We start from the raw sequence: 19,841 nt of genomic DNA, 5'->3' as shown, positions 1-19,841 counted from the left end.
TTTATGAGTAAAAGTTATTTTCTTTGAAGGTTCAAATATATATTAAAATATATGAAATATTATGCAATATTATAAAATAATTTTATTAAAATTCAGGAAGGGTCAGCCAGGTGTGGTGGCTCATGCCTGTAATCCCAGCACTTTGGGTGGTTGGATACATGGATCCCTTGGGCTCAGGAGTTCAAGACCAGCCTGGGCAACAAGGCAAGACCCCATCTCTACTAAAAATACCAAAATAAATAAATAAATTCAGGAAGTGTTAGTATTTTAATTTATTATGAAGTTTTAAGTAGAGGAGAGAAAGTAGGAGAAAGAGCATTTTGTCTGGTAAGAAGCCAGGATAGGCCGGGCACAGTGGTCATGCCTGTAATCCCAGCACTTTGGGAGGCCAAGGCGGGCAGATCACGAAGTCAGGATTTCAAGACCAGTCTGGCCGACATAGTGAAACCCTGTCTCTACTAAAAATACAAAAAATTAGCCAGATGTGGTGGTGTGCACCTATAATCCCAGCTACTCAGGAAGCTGAGGCAAGAGAATCATGTGAACCCAGGAGGCGGAGGTTGCAGTGAGCTGAGATTGCATCATTGCACTCCAGCCCAGGTGACAGTGCAAGACTCTGTCTCAAAAAAAAACAAAAGCCAGGATAATTTTAAAATACTTCCTATTTCTTAAATAAGTATCCAATATTCATTATTTAACAAGTGTTTTAAATTATTTGTTAAGTATTCTTAATCTTAAACTTGGGAGATTATCAGCTAAACTAAAGCGGCATGGAGTTAACACAGCATTCTCTCAGTTTTCATATATATTAATTAAGTCTTCTAAGTAAAGTAGCAGCTGTTATTCTGTATGTTTTATCACTATAATATTCCATTCAAGATTATCATTATATTAAAAACTTGGTTTTGTTCTTTAAATAGACAAACATTTTGGAATTGCAATTGACCTGGAATATTTTTTGAATAAGCCCATCATATTTGGAGATTTCATTAAGGCAAGTATGTTAAACTGACTTGACCTCATTTGAAAATTTTAAAGCATTTATTATTTTCCAATTCAAATTTATATTCTATAAAAACTTCACATGTGTGAAGAGTTAAGATCTAGGCCAGATGTCAGCAAACCATGTCCCATGAGCCAAATCTGCCTGCCACCTATTTTTGTAAACAAAATTCTTTGGAACATAGCCACAGCCATTTATATATATGATTTTTTTATATGATTGCTTTTGCTCTACAACAGCAGAGTGCAGTAGTAGTGATAAAGACCATATGACCTGCAAAGCCTAAAATATGTACTATCTGGCCCTTTACAGAAAAAGTTTGCTGACTCCTGGTCTAATTACATTCATTTTGGTAACGGTTTGAATCAGAGAGCTATCAGGTATTCAGTTTGGAAGGTAGCAGAGAGATCTAGTCTCTTAACTCAGGACTTCCCCCTTATTGTACTCTATGTAGTGAAGCTACTTAGTTAAGAGAATTGTTCTCTTCATTTAAGAGTAACTCTAATTAGTAGCAATTTTTTTATATTTAACTTCCTTTTATTCCCTTATGAGTTCCTCAAGCCCATCTCTGCAATACTGTCTGTCTAATTTTTACCCTCTGGACCTAATTTTGCCCTCTGGTAAATTTTACCCTCTTGACCTACCTAGAATAAATCTGCTATCTCACTGCCCTGCCTACATTGGCAGATAGCCATGTTGTTTTACTAAGGTGCCTCTTGTTTGAGTAAAACATTCCCAGTGTCTCCAAGAGGGCAGAGACCACATCTAGTTTTGTTCATCTTAAGTTCCCAGGTTCCTGCACAGAGGTACGTAGCAGGCTCTCAATCAATGCTGGTTCAGCACATGAAGGAACTCGTCATTATATTATATGTATGCAATACCTCACCACTCTGGTAACTCCACTCTAGATAAGTATTACCACTGACAAATAAAAAAGATAAACTATGTATTTTTGTAAAGTATGTATTTATGTTTATTATTAAAAGTATGTCCAAAGTTTGTTTTCGAAGATTCTTTTCCTGTGTGTTTCTAGTTGATTGTATTATCAGATGAGAGAATAAACAGAAAAAGAACAGCTAGACTCCTCTTGCATTGCTTGTGTGTGTTTTAGTAAAACAGTCCAGGAGAAAGTGCCCCTGGGGCAGTTGCTACATACAATAGAGAAGGGACATCATCAATAGATTAAAACAAGGACTCGACTCCCTGAGGTTTACACCTGAATTTAATTCTCAACAATTTAGTAACTCTAGATGACTGCTATTTAAAAACTACAAATAGTTCTGGCATGATTTTTTATAATAACAGCAGTCTGCTATGCATAGTTTTTAACCAGTTAGCTTTTCCAATGTCAATAACCTAACAACAAAAAAATGAAACCAGGTCTGGCACAGTGGCTGACACCTGTATCCCAGCACTTCAGGAGGCAGAAGCGGGCGGATCATTTGAGGTCAGGAGCTCGAGATCAGCCTGGCCAACATAGTGAAACCCCGTCTATAATAAAAATACAAAAATAAGCTGGGAGTGGTGGTGGGCATCTGTAATCCCAGCTACTCAGGAGGCTGAGGCAGGAAAATCACTTGAACCTAGGAGGCGAAGGTTGTGGTGAGCTGAGATCACTCCACTGCACTCCAGCCTGGGCAACAGAGAGAGACTCCGTCTAAAAAAAAATTGAAATCAGAATGTAGCATTGTGAGAAAAATCAAAACCCTGTTTCTGAGCTCCTATGTAAGTTTTATTGCAAAGACCTTCAAAATTCCAGTGTAGCTCTTGAAAAAGTTAAATGAAATGGATTTTCCAGGTTATGTGTCTATCAGAATTAATCTAACTTGGTTCTTCTCCCATAAATTATAGTTTGGAGCAGATAAAGCTGATCGAATTTATGATGACATGCCTGATATAGAGAAAATTGCAAATGTTCTACAGGACTATCTTGATGATTATAATCTCACAAATCCCAAAGAAGTAAAGTTGGTGTTCTTCCAGGATGCTATAGAACATGTTTCAAGGTATAGTGCTATAAGGCGTCCAATAATGCATTGATTTAATATTTTTTGTATTAAAGGGTAAAAAAATAAGTTGTATAAACTCTTTAAACAGATTGCTAGATGGTCAGAGGTCTTTTATTCTCACCATAACTTAAGAGTTATTGTTTAACATATTTTAAATATTTGTGGAATGAGCTTTCTATGGAATCCCCAGAGTCATTATTTTTGCTAAATATTGATGGTTTTTGTTTGTTTTTATCTGTTCTGTCTTGTTACAAAAAGGATATGGGGTTGTTTACAGAGATACATGTACGGTATAACAAGGCTAATTCCAGGCATACCTAAAGAAAGAGGAACTTCAAAATTATAGCAAAACAAGTTCAATCCAGGATCAGAGATTTCACCTGCTTGCGAGTCTGACTCTTACCCACTGCAAGTGTCCTGTGAGGGACACCCTTGACACATTCATAAGCATCCAGCCTAAATATCTGCAGTCCTTGGGGCACACTTTCTGAAGTGACTCCTGTCCTGTTTGACAGTTCTAATGCTAAAATGATCTTTCCAGGATAAGCCAACATCTGCCTCCTGTGCTTCTGGTATCCATCCCATCCTGTGAAGCAGTCATGATTAAGGCACTCAGCGTGGGTATGAAACCATAATATGGAGCATCTCATTTACCTGGTACAACACTCTCTCTGTAGCTTAGGATCATAATCTCTTTACAAATAAGGCTCAGAGAATGTCCCAGTGCTCTGTTGCTACATAATAAGCCACTCCTATCCTTAGCAGATTCATTTTATCATCTCTCAATTTTCCCAACTGTTCTCTCTGAGCATCTCTCTTGCAGTTACAATCAGACTGCCGCTGGAGTGCCTGGAGCATCTCCGCCTCCACGTAGTCTCTCCACTTGTCTCTCAGCATGGCAGCATCAGGGTGTCTGGGTTTCTCAACATGGTGGCTCAGGGCTCCAAAAGCAAGTGCCCCAAGACAGAGAGCCAGGCAGAAGCCAAACAACCTTTTTGACATAGTCTTGGAAGTCACATAGCATCATTTCTACTGTGCTCTTCTAGTCAGTGCAGTCATACAGGCCCACTCAAGGTCATAAGAAGAGGACAGAGACCCTATCTCTTGATGGGATCAAAGAGCAAGTAGGACCAGAGGCATTACTGCAGCCACTTTTTGGACAACGCAATGTGCCACAAAGAGATTAGGTAAATGGTCCAAAGTCCTCTAGTCAGTGAGTGGCAGGTGGGGATCACAGCCAGTGCTTCAGCTCTAACTCCACCGCAGGTGCCCCTACCCAAAATGGGCTCACTTTTTTCATAACAGCCCTCCAAATATTTGAAGACCATTCCCATATTCTTCTTAGCTTTATCTTCTCCAGGCAAAATTATCCCACATCTTTCTTATTGCCTGTTAGAGATTATTTCCAGTCTTCACATTCTGAGCACTTTATAATTTTTCAATGTTCTACTTAAAATGCAGCATCCAGATTTGATATCATATTCTGTGGAATAAATACAGTAAAATACAGTGAGAGTAGGATTTCCCGTGGTCTATTGCTGCAGCAAGATTTTCATGGCTTTGGTTTTTTTCCTGTGTCAACTGCATTTTAGCATTGGTCCTTGTTAATACTGACAATTAAATCCCTAGGATTTTTTTCACATAAACCATAAGCAAATAAAGTCTTCACCTGTTGCATATTTCATCTCTTTAATTAGCCCTAATTCAAGATTTGTGTTTGTCACAGCTTAAGTGTTATAACATAGGTCGTTTGTCATTGGCTTGTCCAGATGCCACTTGCTTCCCCTCTGTCCCCCTGGCAGCATACCCACATGCTATCCCCTAACAACTTTTATTCCCATCGCTTAGGCAGGCCCTAAGCCTACAAGGAAAAAAATAATGGAAGCATTTTGGTCTGAGAAACTTCCTGGAGAATAGACCAGACCGTAGGCAAAGTTGGCTTAATTCTATTTATAATCTTTCTTACTTTTGTGAAAGAGAATTACCAGGCCCCTCAAGGTTTGCTTAAAATATTATAGCAGGAAATTAAAAACCATTTGTAGAATGGTGAAGATTTGGTTTTCAGATGCACAAAGGACTGCCATGTAAATAATGATGTAGACTGTCCTCTTTTATTCAAGAGAGGATCAGTAAGGAATCAGAGAAAACATATTTCTGCTTGTAAGAGCGATCAAACACCTAATACTGATTGGCAATGGAAAGGGCTTCGTTATGAAAGTGAGTTATGGATTAATTACTAAATACTCAGTAATTTAGCACATACTACATTTCCATTTGTTGATGACATTTTAGTTTTTGACTTTTTAACACGGGGTAAGTAAAAGTCTTGTAACTCAGGGGGGAAAATTTTGCTTCAGAGCTTGTACTTTCAAAGAGCAAATGCACCAGGCAGTTTCTGCCCATTGTGTGCCCCCAAAGTTGTCACCACGCTCCAAGGATAGTAGAACAAATCTATTAGTATTTAAGCCACTAATTAGGAGAACCATCTCTTGCCTGCTACGTGAGAGAAAATGTAACTTACCTACCAAATTAGAGAATTCTTACTAGGGGAAGTTTTCAATCCATTTATAAGTAAATTGCCAGAAAAAAAAAGTAATACTACAAAGCAGAACGGACAAGTAATTTGTTTCCAGTAGTTTCTGATAGAAATAATCAAACTACTATTAATAATAATATACATGAAATAAGGAAAGAGTGACATATAAAATGCAAGATTTTTATCATATTCAACATTTCATCAACTGTAGGACACTTGTACATTATGGGAAAAATAAGAAAACATTATTATCTATTCATTCTGCCCTCAATTTTATACTCGCCTGGGCAGCTGAAGGGAAATAAGCAAACAGACATCTGATGTGTCTCTCAGTAGATATGTACTGTGGCAGACACATAGCAATCACAATGGTGCTATGGGTCTTCGTTGTCCCAGTAGAGGAGTTGGCCAAAAGTTCTGGGGAAGAGGTTGACAAACTGCTTTGGTAAAGGGCCAGATAGAAAATATTTCAGGCTCTGCAGATCATACTGCAGCTACTCAACCCTGCTGTCATAATGCATAAGCAGCCACAGACAGTAAGTGAATGAATGAGCTTGGCTATGTTTCAACAAACTTTATTTATAGACACTAATATTTGAATTTCAAAGGATTTTCACATATCATGAAATATTACTCCTTTTTTAATAATTTAAGTTCTAGGGTACATGTGCACAATGTGCAGGTTTGTTACATATGCATACATGTGCCATGTTGGTGTGCTGCACCCATTAACTCGTCATTTACGTTAGGTATATCTCCTAATGCTATCCCTCCCCCATCCCCCAACCCCACGACAGGCCCAGGTATGTGATGTTCCCCACCCTGTGTCCAAGTGTTCTCATTGTTCAATTCCCACGTATGAGTGAGAACATGTGGTGTTTACTCTTTAAAAATTGTTTTCAACCATTAAAAAAAAATCTAAAAACCATTCTTAGCTCATGGGTCATTTAAAAAACCACATGGTTAAGGGGCAAGATTTGGCCCGCAGGCCATAGTTTGCTGACCCTGGTTTTAGACAAAGCCGTCTTACCTAGTCACTCAAGGTATGGAAAAAGTGGACCTGTCTGAGGAGCAGGAGAGGGTGTACAGGTGGAGGAAACAAATTTCAGTTTGATTCTTATTTCAGAAGATCCTAAATAATGACTGGGAGTCTGTGCCTTGTCCTGGAGGAAGACTTTTTAAATAAGTCCTCATAGACTCCCTGTTCTGTTCTTACACTACATAGCTCCTATCTCCTGCCACCAAAGATGACGTGTACAGTAACTAACTGTTACAGTCTCTAGAAGTTGGTTACTTGAACGTAGAATTGATGGAGCACCCGCCAAATGCTATGCACTGTTCTCACAGAGAAATGGACAGCATCCAGGCCCCCATGATGGAGTTTATATGTGGGAAAGAGTTAGCAATGTTTTTCTCTCATGAGTTACAGTGACCATGTGATGTTTTCGTAATCAAAAAATAATAAAGTCACTATAATTTTAAAATATTTGAACATTGTTTACTTCAATTATCAGCAATATAAATAATCTACATAGATTAGATAGATGATAGATAGATAGATAGATAGATAGATAGATAGATAGATAGATAGACAGACAGATAGATAGATAGATAATTTGCCAGAATAAGGAAGGGGAAGAAGAGGAAAACTAATTAAACCTGCTTTTACATTTCTCCCATGATTTCTAGATTTTAGACAATGGTAATAAGTTTTAAATTATGTTTATATTTTGTGTCTTCCTAAGAAGAATTTATTGACATTATCACCCCCTTTTCTATCATCTTAACAACAATGTATAGAATTGATTCTCATACATACTGGTCACCTTTATACTGATATCCCTTCCCCCTTCCCAGGTTTTTAAATTTCATTCATACTTCTGTATATCTTCAAGGAATCTTTTAGGGAGGCTCTGCAGATTATTTACTCTCTGAGCCATAACATGGTATTTTTCTCCCTCTAACCACTGTCTTGTAAAATGTCATCTTGTCGATAGATGCCTAAAGCCAGCCTGAAATTATTTGTTCCTTTGGGGATAATCCATTATTCTGCATTAGATAATCATCAACTTTTCAGTTATGTTTAAAACATAGATTTCTACTATAAAATTTCTACATGTAAATTACTTATAGATCTCCTAGGAAATATTTAGTGTTTTCTCTCTCCTCTAGTTTTCTTTCTTGATCTTTGGGGCTGTGGGTTCAGCCCCAGTGGTTTCTTCTATCATATCAGTCACCATTGCCTCCATTCTATTCCTTCTTCTCATTCCTGTAATTTCTATGATGTGGCCTCTGGGATTCCATTTGTTTCTCCTAGATTTGCCCTCCTTATCTTCCATCTTCTCTCCCATTATTTTAAGATCGCTATCTTTTTTCTGAGTTCTGGGTATATTCCTGGAGTTTGACCTCTACTTTTCCTGTTCAACTCTCCACGGTATTCTATTTGTGAGACTCATCACCTTCCACTCAGGTTTTCAGTTTAGTGGATTTTCCATCTCTACTCAACTTTTCCTAAATTTTCAAGGGGAGGGTTTACTCCTTTCTGAGCGCTCTCTCTCTCTAGTATCATCATTGCAGTGCTTTTCAAAATTCATGTTAACATGAATCAGAAACTTTATAAAATTTTGTTGGCATCCTGCAGTAAATCCATTTCAAGGTGTTCTGTTGATCTCTCCTTCTGCACTATGGTGTCTTTTTCTAGGTTTAGTGATTTTTTTCTGCTTGCTCATTCTTATAAATGGAAACCTGGGCTTGCCAATTGACAATATAAGTTGTGGCCTAGATCGAGTAGGGTCTCCAACAAAGTCCTTCAGACTTCAGGGAAAAGAGATTGTACTTTATTGTAAATTTGTATGACTAGGGCCGAGACCCAACAGCCTGTTAGGAATGGGGGAAAGGATGAAAAAGAGAAAAGCCAAGCAGTGCTGCTCACCAAACCCCGGCCTCAGATGCAGCCTGCTCTTCCCTTGCAGCATCCTGCCCCGGGAGGAGGCTCCACTGGCTACCAGCCTTCGGCTCTGGGGCAGGCTCTCCGAGCAGGATCCATGTCTGTGAACTTGAAATAAACCTTTCTCTGCTCTGATGTTTGCAGGATTGCTCGGATGATACGTCAAGAAAGAGGCAATGCCCTGCTTGTCGGAGTAGGAGGCACAGGAAAGCAGTCACTCACGAGACTTGCAGCTCATATATGCGGTTACAAATGTTTACAGATTGAACTCAGTCGGGGATATAATTATGATAGTTTTCATGAAGACCTGAGGAAGTTGTACAAAATGGCTGGTGTAGAAGACAAGAATATGGTTTTCCTTTTCACTGACACCCAGGTGTGTGTTTAAATAGCCCATGGGTAAGAACAGGAAATGTATGGGTGTTACAATCGGGTGTGTGCTTTGAACAATTTGTAGGATGAAGTTCAAGGGATTGCTCCCTTTGATAACACATTTCCCGCAGCTTGTAAAAGACTTTTATAATGCATTTTTATTTATTTTACCAAATATTGTTTCCCTTCTTTAAATTCTTAGTAATTAAATTTGATCAAAGGTCAAGGAAGTAAGTTTTTAACTTTTCTTTGAGGGAAACGGCAAAGATAACAGAAGGTAATAAACTGTATAAACGTGCATATAAGAAAATAATTTACCAAAAATTCCATTAGGGAAACATGCCTTTACCTACAGAAAGGAAAAAGGAAGGGCTATCTTCTGGGTTAAATTACCTTTAAAATTGAAGTAGGATTACATCTATTCTATGACAGCTAATTTAACTGATCTCGAATTAATTCTATAGCAGAGGACTTTCTACATTGATTATTCTTGGATATTTTCTCTTTAGAGAAAATAAACTTGTCTAGAAATTAGCCAAGGAATAAAAACGTGATAGATTCGATGCATACCTTTTTTTAAAAAAATATTGTAAGCAGAATTAAATACAAACAAATAATTGGAAAACTATTTTTAATATCTATGACATGCAATGAGTTTGTATCCTATTATAAAAATACTTATTACAAATGAAAAAGGAAAAGTCAAGCATATCTGTAGAAGAAATAGAAAAAATGTGGTAGAATGTGAATACACAGTTCCAGAAAACAAAGGCCTTTAAACACCTGAAAAATTGTCAACCTCACCATTAATGAAGGAAATTATAATAAATAAAAATGTCAGTGAGTTGGCCTTGCAAGTTGATAAAGGTTAAAAATCATAATATACAGTGTTGGCAGAGGTGTGGGAATAATAGGCCGGTTTATTCTTCACTGGGAGATCATAAATTAGCAAAATCTTTCTGGAAAGTAGTTGGCAATATGTAGGTAAAGCCTTTACATTTCTTTTACATTATAATCAAAGCTACATACAGTTGCACGTATGAGGATATCTACTGTAATGTTTTAAAATAATAACCTGAGAGAGTATTAATGTCCACTGAGAGAAAGTCGTATACATAATATCTGTTATAACCATATACTAGAGCACTATGTAAAAACTTTAAAATTATAGAAACATACAAATTTTAATGTATATCTAGACATGTATGCCCCATGTACAAAGAGAAAACATTTGAATCGTGGGATTGTGAGTGATTTTTATTTTCTTAGTTTTGCTTATCTGTAGTTTCTAATTATCCTAAAATTAAGATATTTCTGATAGTGTTTTTAACATTGCTTTAAAAAATCAAACAAGTTATGTAAAAAGTCTCCAAGTATTAAAGCTCCAAAGATCAAATGATATTGTGTTGCTTCTCTTTAGACAAAAAGTTATTGCATTCTGTTGAAAGCCCCAATCAATCTCAAATGTTCTGCAGTAATGAAGAGTAAACGTAACCACAAAAATAAAAGTGCATGTGTCTATACATGAACTTATATATATACACAAAACATTATAAATGTGAGAAGAAATTGAGAGAAGCAAGATGTTAAAAATAGAGTTTAATTGGCTGTAACTAACAAATACAAAGTAGAAATAAGTATGATTAGATATTTTGCCTAATATAATTTCTAAGCTACAATTAATAGCTATATACTATATTTCATATTTTACAGAGAAAGCAAATATTTTCTAATACTACTGAATGTTTACAAAACTTAATCACATACTAGATTTAAAGAAATTTTTATTAAATTGTGAAAAGCATAAGCTGTACTCATTCTTTGCCCATGCTTTAATCAAAGGAGAAATTAATGATGTGTCATAGGACTTTAAAATATTCATATAAAAATCAAGAAAGTCAAAATCTCTTAGAGACTAAGGAAAATGAACTTAATATAAATAAAAATCTATGGAATGCAACCCAACAGTTCTCAGATTTACATTTATAGATCTGAATCAAAAATTAGAAGCTACACAAATTAGTTCACTTAAAACTTTAGGAGGGAAAAATGTCACAAGACACATAAGAAAATGAAACAAGATAAAAGCAGAAGTAAATTAGAACACAGAAAACTACTGTTTATTCTTGGGGAAAATTGACAGACACAATTATACCAAGTTCATTAAGAAAAACAAAAAGTTTCAAATGAAGAAAATAAAGTAACAGATATCTTGTCATAGTTAAATGTATAGTACTCAAACTTCTATATAACTAAAAAGCTAGCTGAAATAAAGGGTGAGAGATTACTTTTAAATATGCATCAATGTTGAGAGACAAAAAGTCTATTTCAAAATATGTAAATTACTCATACAAATTTGAAAGAAAACTCCAAGATGCAGATGGTTGCAAAGTTTAGGTCAATTTTTTAATGGACAGTAATAAATATGGGATAATATTTTCCCTTGCCAATAATCAAAAACATCCAAACTAAATTCTCCAAAAGAAAGCATTTATTATACGTTCCAAATTAACAAAAATAAATGTTAAAAATCAATGAAGTCACACTTGAATTGAATGAGAAATACTAAAATCTTCAAAATCCAGAAAATATTTATGCATTTAATTGGTAATCTCACTCCTGGGAATTTGTTTCAAGAAAATAATCCAAGTAAGAAGAAAAGCTATATGCCTAAAATTGTTCTTATAAACAAGAGTGTAAGCTATATCTGTCCATGTAAATGTATAGTGCATCAGCTCAAAGGTGCATTCTGCTTCTATATTTGTGATAAATATGATGAGTACATTACAGAACTGTGGGTTAGTATTAATGATAAAATGGTAACTGAAGGGGGCAGAATATAAAATACTTGCACATATGACTTGACCCAGGTAAAATGGGAATGCCTGCTAAGAAACAAAACACAAAGGAAAAATGAAAAATCAGTGCACTTGCTATGTTAGAACTTCAGGGTTTCATGTAATTTTTAAGATTATATTCTCTTAAAGATACAATCGATTCCTGTGAATTTTAGAATAAATATTTGCTTAGTAATAAATGGAAAATGATTAAGCAAGTTGTAATGATCGCTGCCTTCTTCTACAGATTGTAGTGGAGGAGTTCCTAGAAGATATAAATAACATCCTGAACTCAGGTGAAGTGCCTAATTTATTTGAAAAGGATGAACTGGAGCAGGTTTTAGCGGCCACCAGACCAAAAGCAAAAGAAGTAGGAATTTCCGAGGGGAACAGAGATGAGGTAGGACGTGCCAGAGTAGTTATGTGGCTTTATCACAAAAAGATTTCTTCACCTTTTATTTAACCATTCACTGATCCCCTGAAGGGGTCCATGAATAGAATATTTTTCAAAGTAATTGGTTTCCTTTGTGTTCTATGTATTTTATTTTCGGTGTTTAAAGCATTGGTGCACCAGACTTCCAGAAAGTTCTGTGGGAAACAGAAAACAGAAATCCCACTGCCCCACGGAGGTCATAGTCTTGTCCAAACTGGCTAGCCTCTCTTATTCCTCTTTAAGCACCAGTTTATTCCACACACTGCAGCATCCTCCTGTGGAGGGCTGAAGGCTTAGGTCTAGTATTGTTGATGCCCTTGCCTAGCAGCAATGTTACAACACAGCAAAGCAGGAATGTGTTTTCTCTCACTCTCTCGGGAACAGTGTGGCTGCTGAACGCTGCCATTCTCCAACACCATGCTAGATCCCATACACCGTTACTTGCTCACCCCAGCTTTTTTCCTGGTTTCTGCACCTTCTTTAACTTTCTGGCTGTTCTTTCTTATATCTTTACTGTTTCCCTTTATGAGAATTGTCTCTCCTGCTAGGTCGGAGATTATAGGTACAGATGCAAGTCTACTTCTGCTAATGTAAGCAGGAAGGGATTTATTAAAGGGATACAGAATCACTGGAAGGGCCAAAGAAAGAAACTCCAGACTGAACTCCTTGGAATGAATATAAAATGTACACTGTAGAAGTCAATGGTCAAGGTGGTAGCCGCCTCTGCCACAACCATTCCTGCTGAAGCAGGGAGCCACTACACCAGTCAGTGTGCCTCCGTGTCAACCGTCAGCTCCAGAGCCATGTGTCCTCCATCACATCAGGAAGCAGCTGAAATCAGGAGCCACTTCCAGAGATAATAGCTCCAGGATAGTTCCTCAGAGAGCTAAGAATTGAACTACCATTTGATCCAGCAATCCCATTACTGGTATATACCCAAAGGAAAATAAATCATTCTACCAAAAAGACATATGCACCTGTATGTTCACTGCAGCACTATTCACAACAGCAAAGACATGGAACCAACTCAGGTGCCCATCAATGATGGATTAGATAAAGAAAATGTGACAGGTGTACACCATGGAAAACTACATGGCCATAAAAAAGATTGAAATCGTGTCCTTTACAGTAACATGGATGCAGCTGGAGGTCATTATCATAAGCAAATAGTGCAGAAACAGAAAACCAAATACCACCTGTTCCCACTTACAGCTAAACATTGGGTAACATGGACATAAAGATGGGAACAATAGATGCCGCAGAATAAAAGAGCAGGGAGGGAGAGAGGGATGAAAGGGTTGAAAACCTACCTATTGAGTACTGTGCTTACTTCCTGGGTGACAAGATCAGTCACACTCCAAACCCCAGAATCATTCATTATACCTTTATAACAAACCTGCACATGTACCCCCAGAATCTAAAATAAAAGTTGAAAAAGAAAAAAAAAACTCCCATACTATGCGACTTCTGCCAGACTCTGCACTTATAAAACCTGATGCTGTGCAGCACCCTGGCCCTCTCTCCCAGTTTTCCTCTGCCCCACAGCAAAACCTTGTATGAATGGCCCTTTATTCAAATGATCTCCTCAAGTACACGGGTGAAAGGGACCTAAATCACATCCAGAACCCTAGCTGCGATGGAGTTTGCTAAATGACATTTTTAATCTTTCCAGACTGTGTGAGAGAAAGAGGTTGGAGTGAATGTTGAATAAGAAAATTTACATATCTACTATACTGACATTTTATATTTGATATTGGGAGCCTCAGATGCATTAGCCAACACTTATTTTCATTGTTGCTTAGTCATTATTTTAAACTGAAAAAATATCTTTCTTTTTGTCAGGTGTTTCAATACTTTATCAGCAGAGTGCGTCAGAAGCTGCACATTGTCCTCTGCATGAGCCCAGTTGGGGAGGCCTTTCGGTCCCGGTGCAGGATGTTTCCATCACTTGTGAACTGCTGCACCATTGACTGGTTTGTGCAGGTTGGTGACATCCCGGGATATCTGTTTGAGAAGTTGGACTTGCTTGACTTTAAAGGGGTTAACACATTGTCCAAGAGTAACTCGTGGGTACTTGTATTAGCTTTAAAGACTACTAGGAATTTATTCATGTAGGGAATGACCGTGGCAATCATAGAACAAAGACAAAACAGAATTTGTAAAGGAAGAGGAGACCATTGAATTTAGCAATGTGGAAGTTATCAGCGATCTTGACAAAATCTGTTTCAATGGACGGTGGGGGAAAGGGTTCAAGAGAGAAGAGGGGAGAGAAATCTGAGTCAATGATTACAGGCAACACTTTCGAGTTTTGCCCCAAAGGAAAGCAGAGAGATGGGGCAAGAACTAGGGGACATGTGAGGTCAAGAGAGAAGTATTTTTAAATGTGAAACACAAGTGGCATGCATGTGTGCTGATGTAAATGATCCAGAAAAGATAAATATATTGATGATGCAGCATACCGTGTTAAGCACTGTGGGACCAGTGACCTTGATTAAGCAAGAAGGGATAAGAATGAGTCCTCAAAGAAGGGGCTGACTTGGTCAGGGAGCATCCACAGCCTACCCCTGAGTAACAGGTGGGGAGGCAAAATATATGAGCACAGATGCAGGTAGTGGGAAGATGTGGGGATAAGAGCTCATTGAAGTTCTGTTTTCATTGCTGTTATTTTTTAGTGATATGGGTAGTGAGGTCATCAGCTGAGAGTGAAGAAGAAAGACTAAGTGTCAGCAGTTTAAGGAAGTAGAATCAGGTGTGAAATACTCAGGAGAGCACAAAACTGATATATTAAAAAAAGGTAGAAGCATTTCTGGGCTGCACTAAGAGCTAATAATCATAAATTTAAAGTGATACTAATCGGCAAGGTTGTGCATTTTTCTCTAGCCATGCTCAGCTGCACAGTTGCAGGCATGGAGTAAGAGAGTTGCATTTGACCAATGCTCAGGTGAGTTCAAAGAAGCAAGAGAGGAGCAAAGGAGTTGAGGTGTGCAGGACAGTAATTATAATGATGGACGTGAGGTCCCAACTATGTAACAAACGGAGTGAGAGCATAAGGTCCCTATAACATATGTGCTTTATTTATGGAATTCTAGAAACACCCAATCATTAATTCATTCAGTCAACAAATATTTATTGAACAACTTCTGTGTGCATGATACTGTGGAGACATACTGGTCAGTAAATGCAGACCCAGGCACCCCTCAAATGGACAGAGCCCTTCAGTTCATTAAGCACCATGGACATGAGTAGGAGTTAACTAGGTGAAGAGGGGACTGGGCAAGGAGGAATTCCTGAGAAATATGTTTTTCTTGGTATTGAACTGTATGTTATTGAAATGACACAATAGATTTTCTAGATTTTTCCTTGATTCACAGTGGCCCAGAGAAGCACTTCTTTCTGTGTCAAAGACATTTTTCTCACAAGTCGATACTGGAAATGAGGACCTGAAAGAAAAGCTTCCCTTGATGTGTGTGAACGTTCACCTGAGTGTCTCCAGCATGGCAGAGCGCTATTACAATGAGCTGCGCAGGCGGTACTACACAACACCCACCTCCTACCTGGAGCTCATCAATCTTTACCTATCTATGCTGTCTGAAAAAAGGAGGCAGATTATTTCAGTAGGTTCAATATTGTCCATGAAAATATTGTTTTGCTTGAACTCAGAACTTTTGAGAATACGTGGAAACTCTATGCACTGTCTTACCTGTCAGGGCCCTGTATTAGTCCATTCTCACACTAGTATAAAGAAATACCTGAGACTGGGTAATTTATAAGAAAAGAGATGTAATTGGCTCACAGTTCTGCAGGTTGTACAGGAAGCATAATGCTGGCATCTGCTCAGCTTTTGGGGAGGCCTCGGGAAACTTTCAATCATGGCAGAAGGCGAAGAGGAAACAGGCACATTTTATGTGGCAAGAGCAGTAGCAAGAGAGAGAGGGGGGTGGTGCCACAAACTTTTAAACAACCAGATCTCACAAGAACTCACTATCATGATGACAGCACCAAAGGGGGGATGTTGGTAAACCATGAGAAACTGCCCCCATGATCCAATTACCTCCCACCAGGCCCCACCTCCAGCATTGGAGATTACATTTCAACATAAGATTTGGGTGGGGACAGAGATCCAAACCATATCAGGCCCTCTCCATCCTGACATGTGCCCCTGACAACCTAAAATATGACCAAAAAGTGTTTCCTGCTGTCGGTCTGAGGGCCTTCTCCTTTCTCAAGAATTTTATATATATATATATTCCTTCTGTCATTTATGCAAGTATCCTTACTCAGTAGAATGATATGGGCATCACAAGACCATCAAAGTTATGCAGTGAACTTGTCATCTCTGTGGTATTTAATACAGAGGAAAACATTTTGTTAAGCAATACAGATGGTGTTTTAAAGAACATGTGCCAGTGGTATCAGTCAAACTATGTACAGCCTATGTTCTGCCTCTGGCTGTGCAACTTTGAGCACATTAGTCATTTCTCTAAGCCTTAGTAGAAAATAAGGCTAAAAGAAAATCTGTATCTACCTGTTGGCTTGTCGTGGAATTTAAGACACTGTTAGTGAATTCCTGAAACAGTGATCTGACACATATAAAGTGCTCAGAAAATAAAAGCTGCCATCATCATCATCATCAGGATATTAATACGACCTACAATTTTCTACATTTTAAACACACTAAAAAGGGAAGCACTTACAATATAGATATTTAAATTTTTTGGAGGATTTTTACCTGGTAAAATGCCTGCCTTGTGAAATAACTTGACCAATATTTTTGAAATCTGCCCATTTTAACCAAGCATTCTTTTTTTTTTTTTTTTTTGAAATGGAGTCTCGCTCTGTCGCCCAGGCTGAAGTGCAGTGGCACTATCTCAGCTCACTGCAACCTCCGCCTCCTGGGTTTGTGCCATTCTCCTGCCTCAGCCTTCCAAGTAGCTGGGACTATAGGCACCCGCCACCACGCCCGGCTAATTTTTGGTATTTTTAGTAGAGACGGGGTTTCGCCATAGCCAGGATGGTCTTCATCTCCTGACCTTGTGATCCGCCCACCTCGACCTCCCAAAGTGCTGGGATTACAGGCGTGAGCCACCGCGGCTGGCCATGAGCCAAGCTTTCTGACTCACTTTCGAAAAACAGTTCTTCCCAGGTGTTTCCTTTACCAGATGCCACCCCTTTGATCATGGTCAAGAGTTTTCTACCACAGGGAAGTGGGTTCATATCCAGCAGCCAGAGCTAGACCCTCTGGACCTCATCTCCCTAGGGGTCCTCAGCCCTGCTGGCCAGAGCAAACAAGCTCCCAGAGCTGCAACCTCCAGGGATTCACATCTGGACCTGTTCCTCACTCATTCAACATGCTACCACGGGGAATAAAAACAGTACCATGTGGTCCTCACTGTCAGTGAGCCACAGCCCAGTGACATCCCACTGCTGTGGCCAAAGGGCATGGATCCAAACAACTGTGATGAAGTCATGGCCATTTCTAGAGTTCCATTACCTGAACATTTCCTAGTTTGTAATATGTTCACAACCTGAATTATTACAAACTGATTTACCAATTCTGTAGATGTAAAAGTCTAATACATGAGTAATATGTGTTCGATACCAGTAAACTTAGAGTTATAATACTCATTATAATAGAAATTTTCATTGTCACTTAGGCACGAGATCGGGTGAAGAATGGTCTCACCAAGCTACTAGAAACAAACGTACTAGTAGATAAAATGAAATTAGATCTTTCAGCTTTAGAACCTGTACTTTTAATAAAATCACAAGATGTTGAAGCCCTGATGGAAAAATTGGCAGTGGATCAAGAAAGTGCCGATCAGGTATGCTGCAGTTCCTGAGAATGTGGAAAAGGCTTCAGTCAGCAACTGATCACTTATACACAGTGAGACACGATTGGATTTTTAATTATATATGTTATTAAAATAATTAAGTGATAGATTTAGCAAAGTTTTTTTTTTTTTTTTTTAGCAATTAGAAATGCTTTTAAGTTGTAAACAATCTCCCTTTACTAAATCAGTTTGGCTCTGTCCCCAAGAATTGATGCAGCCCAACGAATGGGATAGAGAATTGTGAGAAAAGCACCACCTACAAATGTAAAGCAACTGTGTCTCTCCTAAGATGGAACTGTTTGTTGTAAGTTTATATTCATTATGCTATTGGCATGGCATACATGGACAAAGGAGAGCATAAAATGCAATCTAGCTAATAGCCTTTCATCATTACTCTAATCCAAAGGGCAAATATGATTCATTATTATTGGCTTTGTTTTAAACATTAAAATTCAAATAATGAGGCCACTTAAGCAGTCATGTCTCAATGGTTAGGTCCGTAACACTGTGCAGGAGGACGAAGCAACAGCAAAAGTCAAAGCTGAAGAAACCCAAGCAATAGCTGATGATGCTCAAAGAGATCTTGATGAGGCACTACCTGCACTGGATGCTGCCAACAAAGCACTGGATTCCTTAGATAAGGCAGATATATCTGAAATCAGAGTTTTTACAAAGCCCCCAGATTTGGTCATGACAGTAATGGAAGCAATCTCCATTCTCTTGAATGCCAAGTGAGTAATTCAGAATCACGTATTGCCATGATACCTGGTAAGAGTTCTTTACTGTTTTCCTCTATGGTAATTTATATATTCATTCCCTTCTCAACCTTCTCATTGCTTCAACTGATCATTCAACAAATTGATTCAAGGAACATTTTCTTCCCCAACATCTATTTTGTACTAGATGGTGGAAGATATGTTTTTCTCTACAAGATATACACAGGCTAGTGGGAAGTAGACATGAAAACTAATAATTTCATTATAACGTGAGAGTTGTATAGTATTGGGAGTGCTGAGCAAACAGTGCCTAAGTCCAGCTGGGAATGTGCAAGCAGGTTTCTTGGAAAACAATGCTCAGTTGGATAGCGGGACCGTAGGCAAGCTCAGGAATGAGTTTTGATGTTCTTGGAATGGGATGGGGCTGGGCAGGAGACCAGTGATTACATCCTGAAAGGTCTTGAATACTGCACTAAACACTTCAGTTTTCATCTTGGAGATACGTAGTTTTCAAACTTTCTTTAGCAATACAAACATTTTTTCAATAAAATTATGTTGTAATGAACCTTTCTATGTAAAACTGGGCAAAGGGCTCAGAGCACCACAGCACCACCAGGCCTCCAGGAGACAGGGTGGAGAAGTTCCCACTAACCTTAAACTGGTACTTCGGTAGGGCCCAGGGAGCTCTGCAGAGCACAGAGAGAGAGCTGTGGGCAGAAGGGACTGAGAATCGTTGAACATTTTTTATCTAATCAGATTTTCATGGTAGAAAGATCAATCTGGCAAAAGTTCAGAAGAGCAAAGTTCAAAGAGACATAAAGCCCAGTTAGAAACCAATTGCAGTGTCCTGGCAGGTGATTTTAAGGGTGGGAACTATGATAAAGGAGGTAAAATGTGAGTGCCTGCAGCATTTTAAAAATAAAACTATTGTTTCTATAATGCCTTACATTTGTAAAACTATGATTTTGTAATTCTTTCTCTACCAAAGCTGGGTTGCATGCAACCTTAGTCACCCATTTTCTTTTCGCCCCATGAATTAATTGTGGTTCACCTAACTACCAATTACTAGAATTACAGTACCAAGATTAAAATTACCAGCTTATTGAGATAATATCATAATGTTCTCAAAGAAATACATTTCTTTTGTTCTTATATTG

The 19,841-nt window shown here is 38.2% G+C and overlaps 1 protein-coding gene across 1 annotated transcript in view; it reads left to right on the top strand.

Annotated features, from left to right (window-relative positions):
- DNAH6 (dynein axonemal heavy chain 6) overlaps positions 1–19,841 on the top strand; it is a 367,549-nt gene that overhangs the window by 235,596 nt on the left and 112,112 nt on the right. Inside the window, exons 44-51 of the mRNA XM_005575454.5 lie at positions 921–994; positions 2,855–3,009; positions 8,640–8,871; positions 11,952–12,104; positions 13,980–14,120; positions 15,509–15,751; positions 17,792–17,959; positions 18,464–18,699. Coding sequence (XP_005575511.2) covers positions 921–994; positions 2,855–3,009; positions 8,640–8,871; positions 11,952–12,104; positions 13,980–14,120; positions 15,509–15,751; positions 17,792–17,959; positions 18,464–18,699 — 1,402 coding nt within the window. The remainder of the gene's footprint in view (positions 1–920; positions 995–2,854; positions 3,010–8,639; positions 8,872–11,951; positions 12,105–13,979; positions 14,121–15,508; positions 15,752–17,791; positions 17,960–18,463; positions 18,700–19,841) is intronic.

This window comes from Macaca fascicularis, chromosome 13, assembly GCF_037993035.2.
Source record: "Macaca fascicularis isolate 582-1 chromosome 13, T2T-MFA8v1.1".
Taxonomy (NCBI): domain Eukaryota; kingdom Metazoa; phylum Chordata; class Mammalia; order Primates; family Cercopithecidae; genus Macaca; species Macaca fascicularis.
This window is presented reverse-complemented; position numbering and strand designations above follow the sequence as displayed.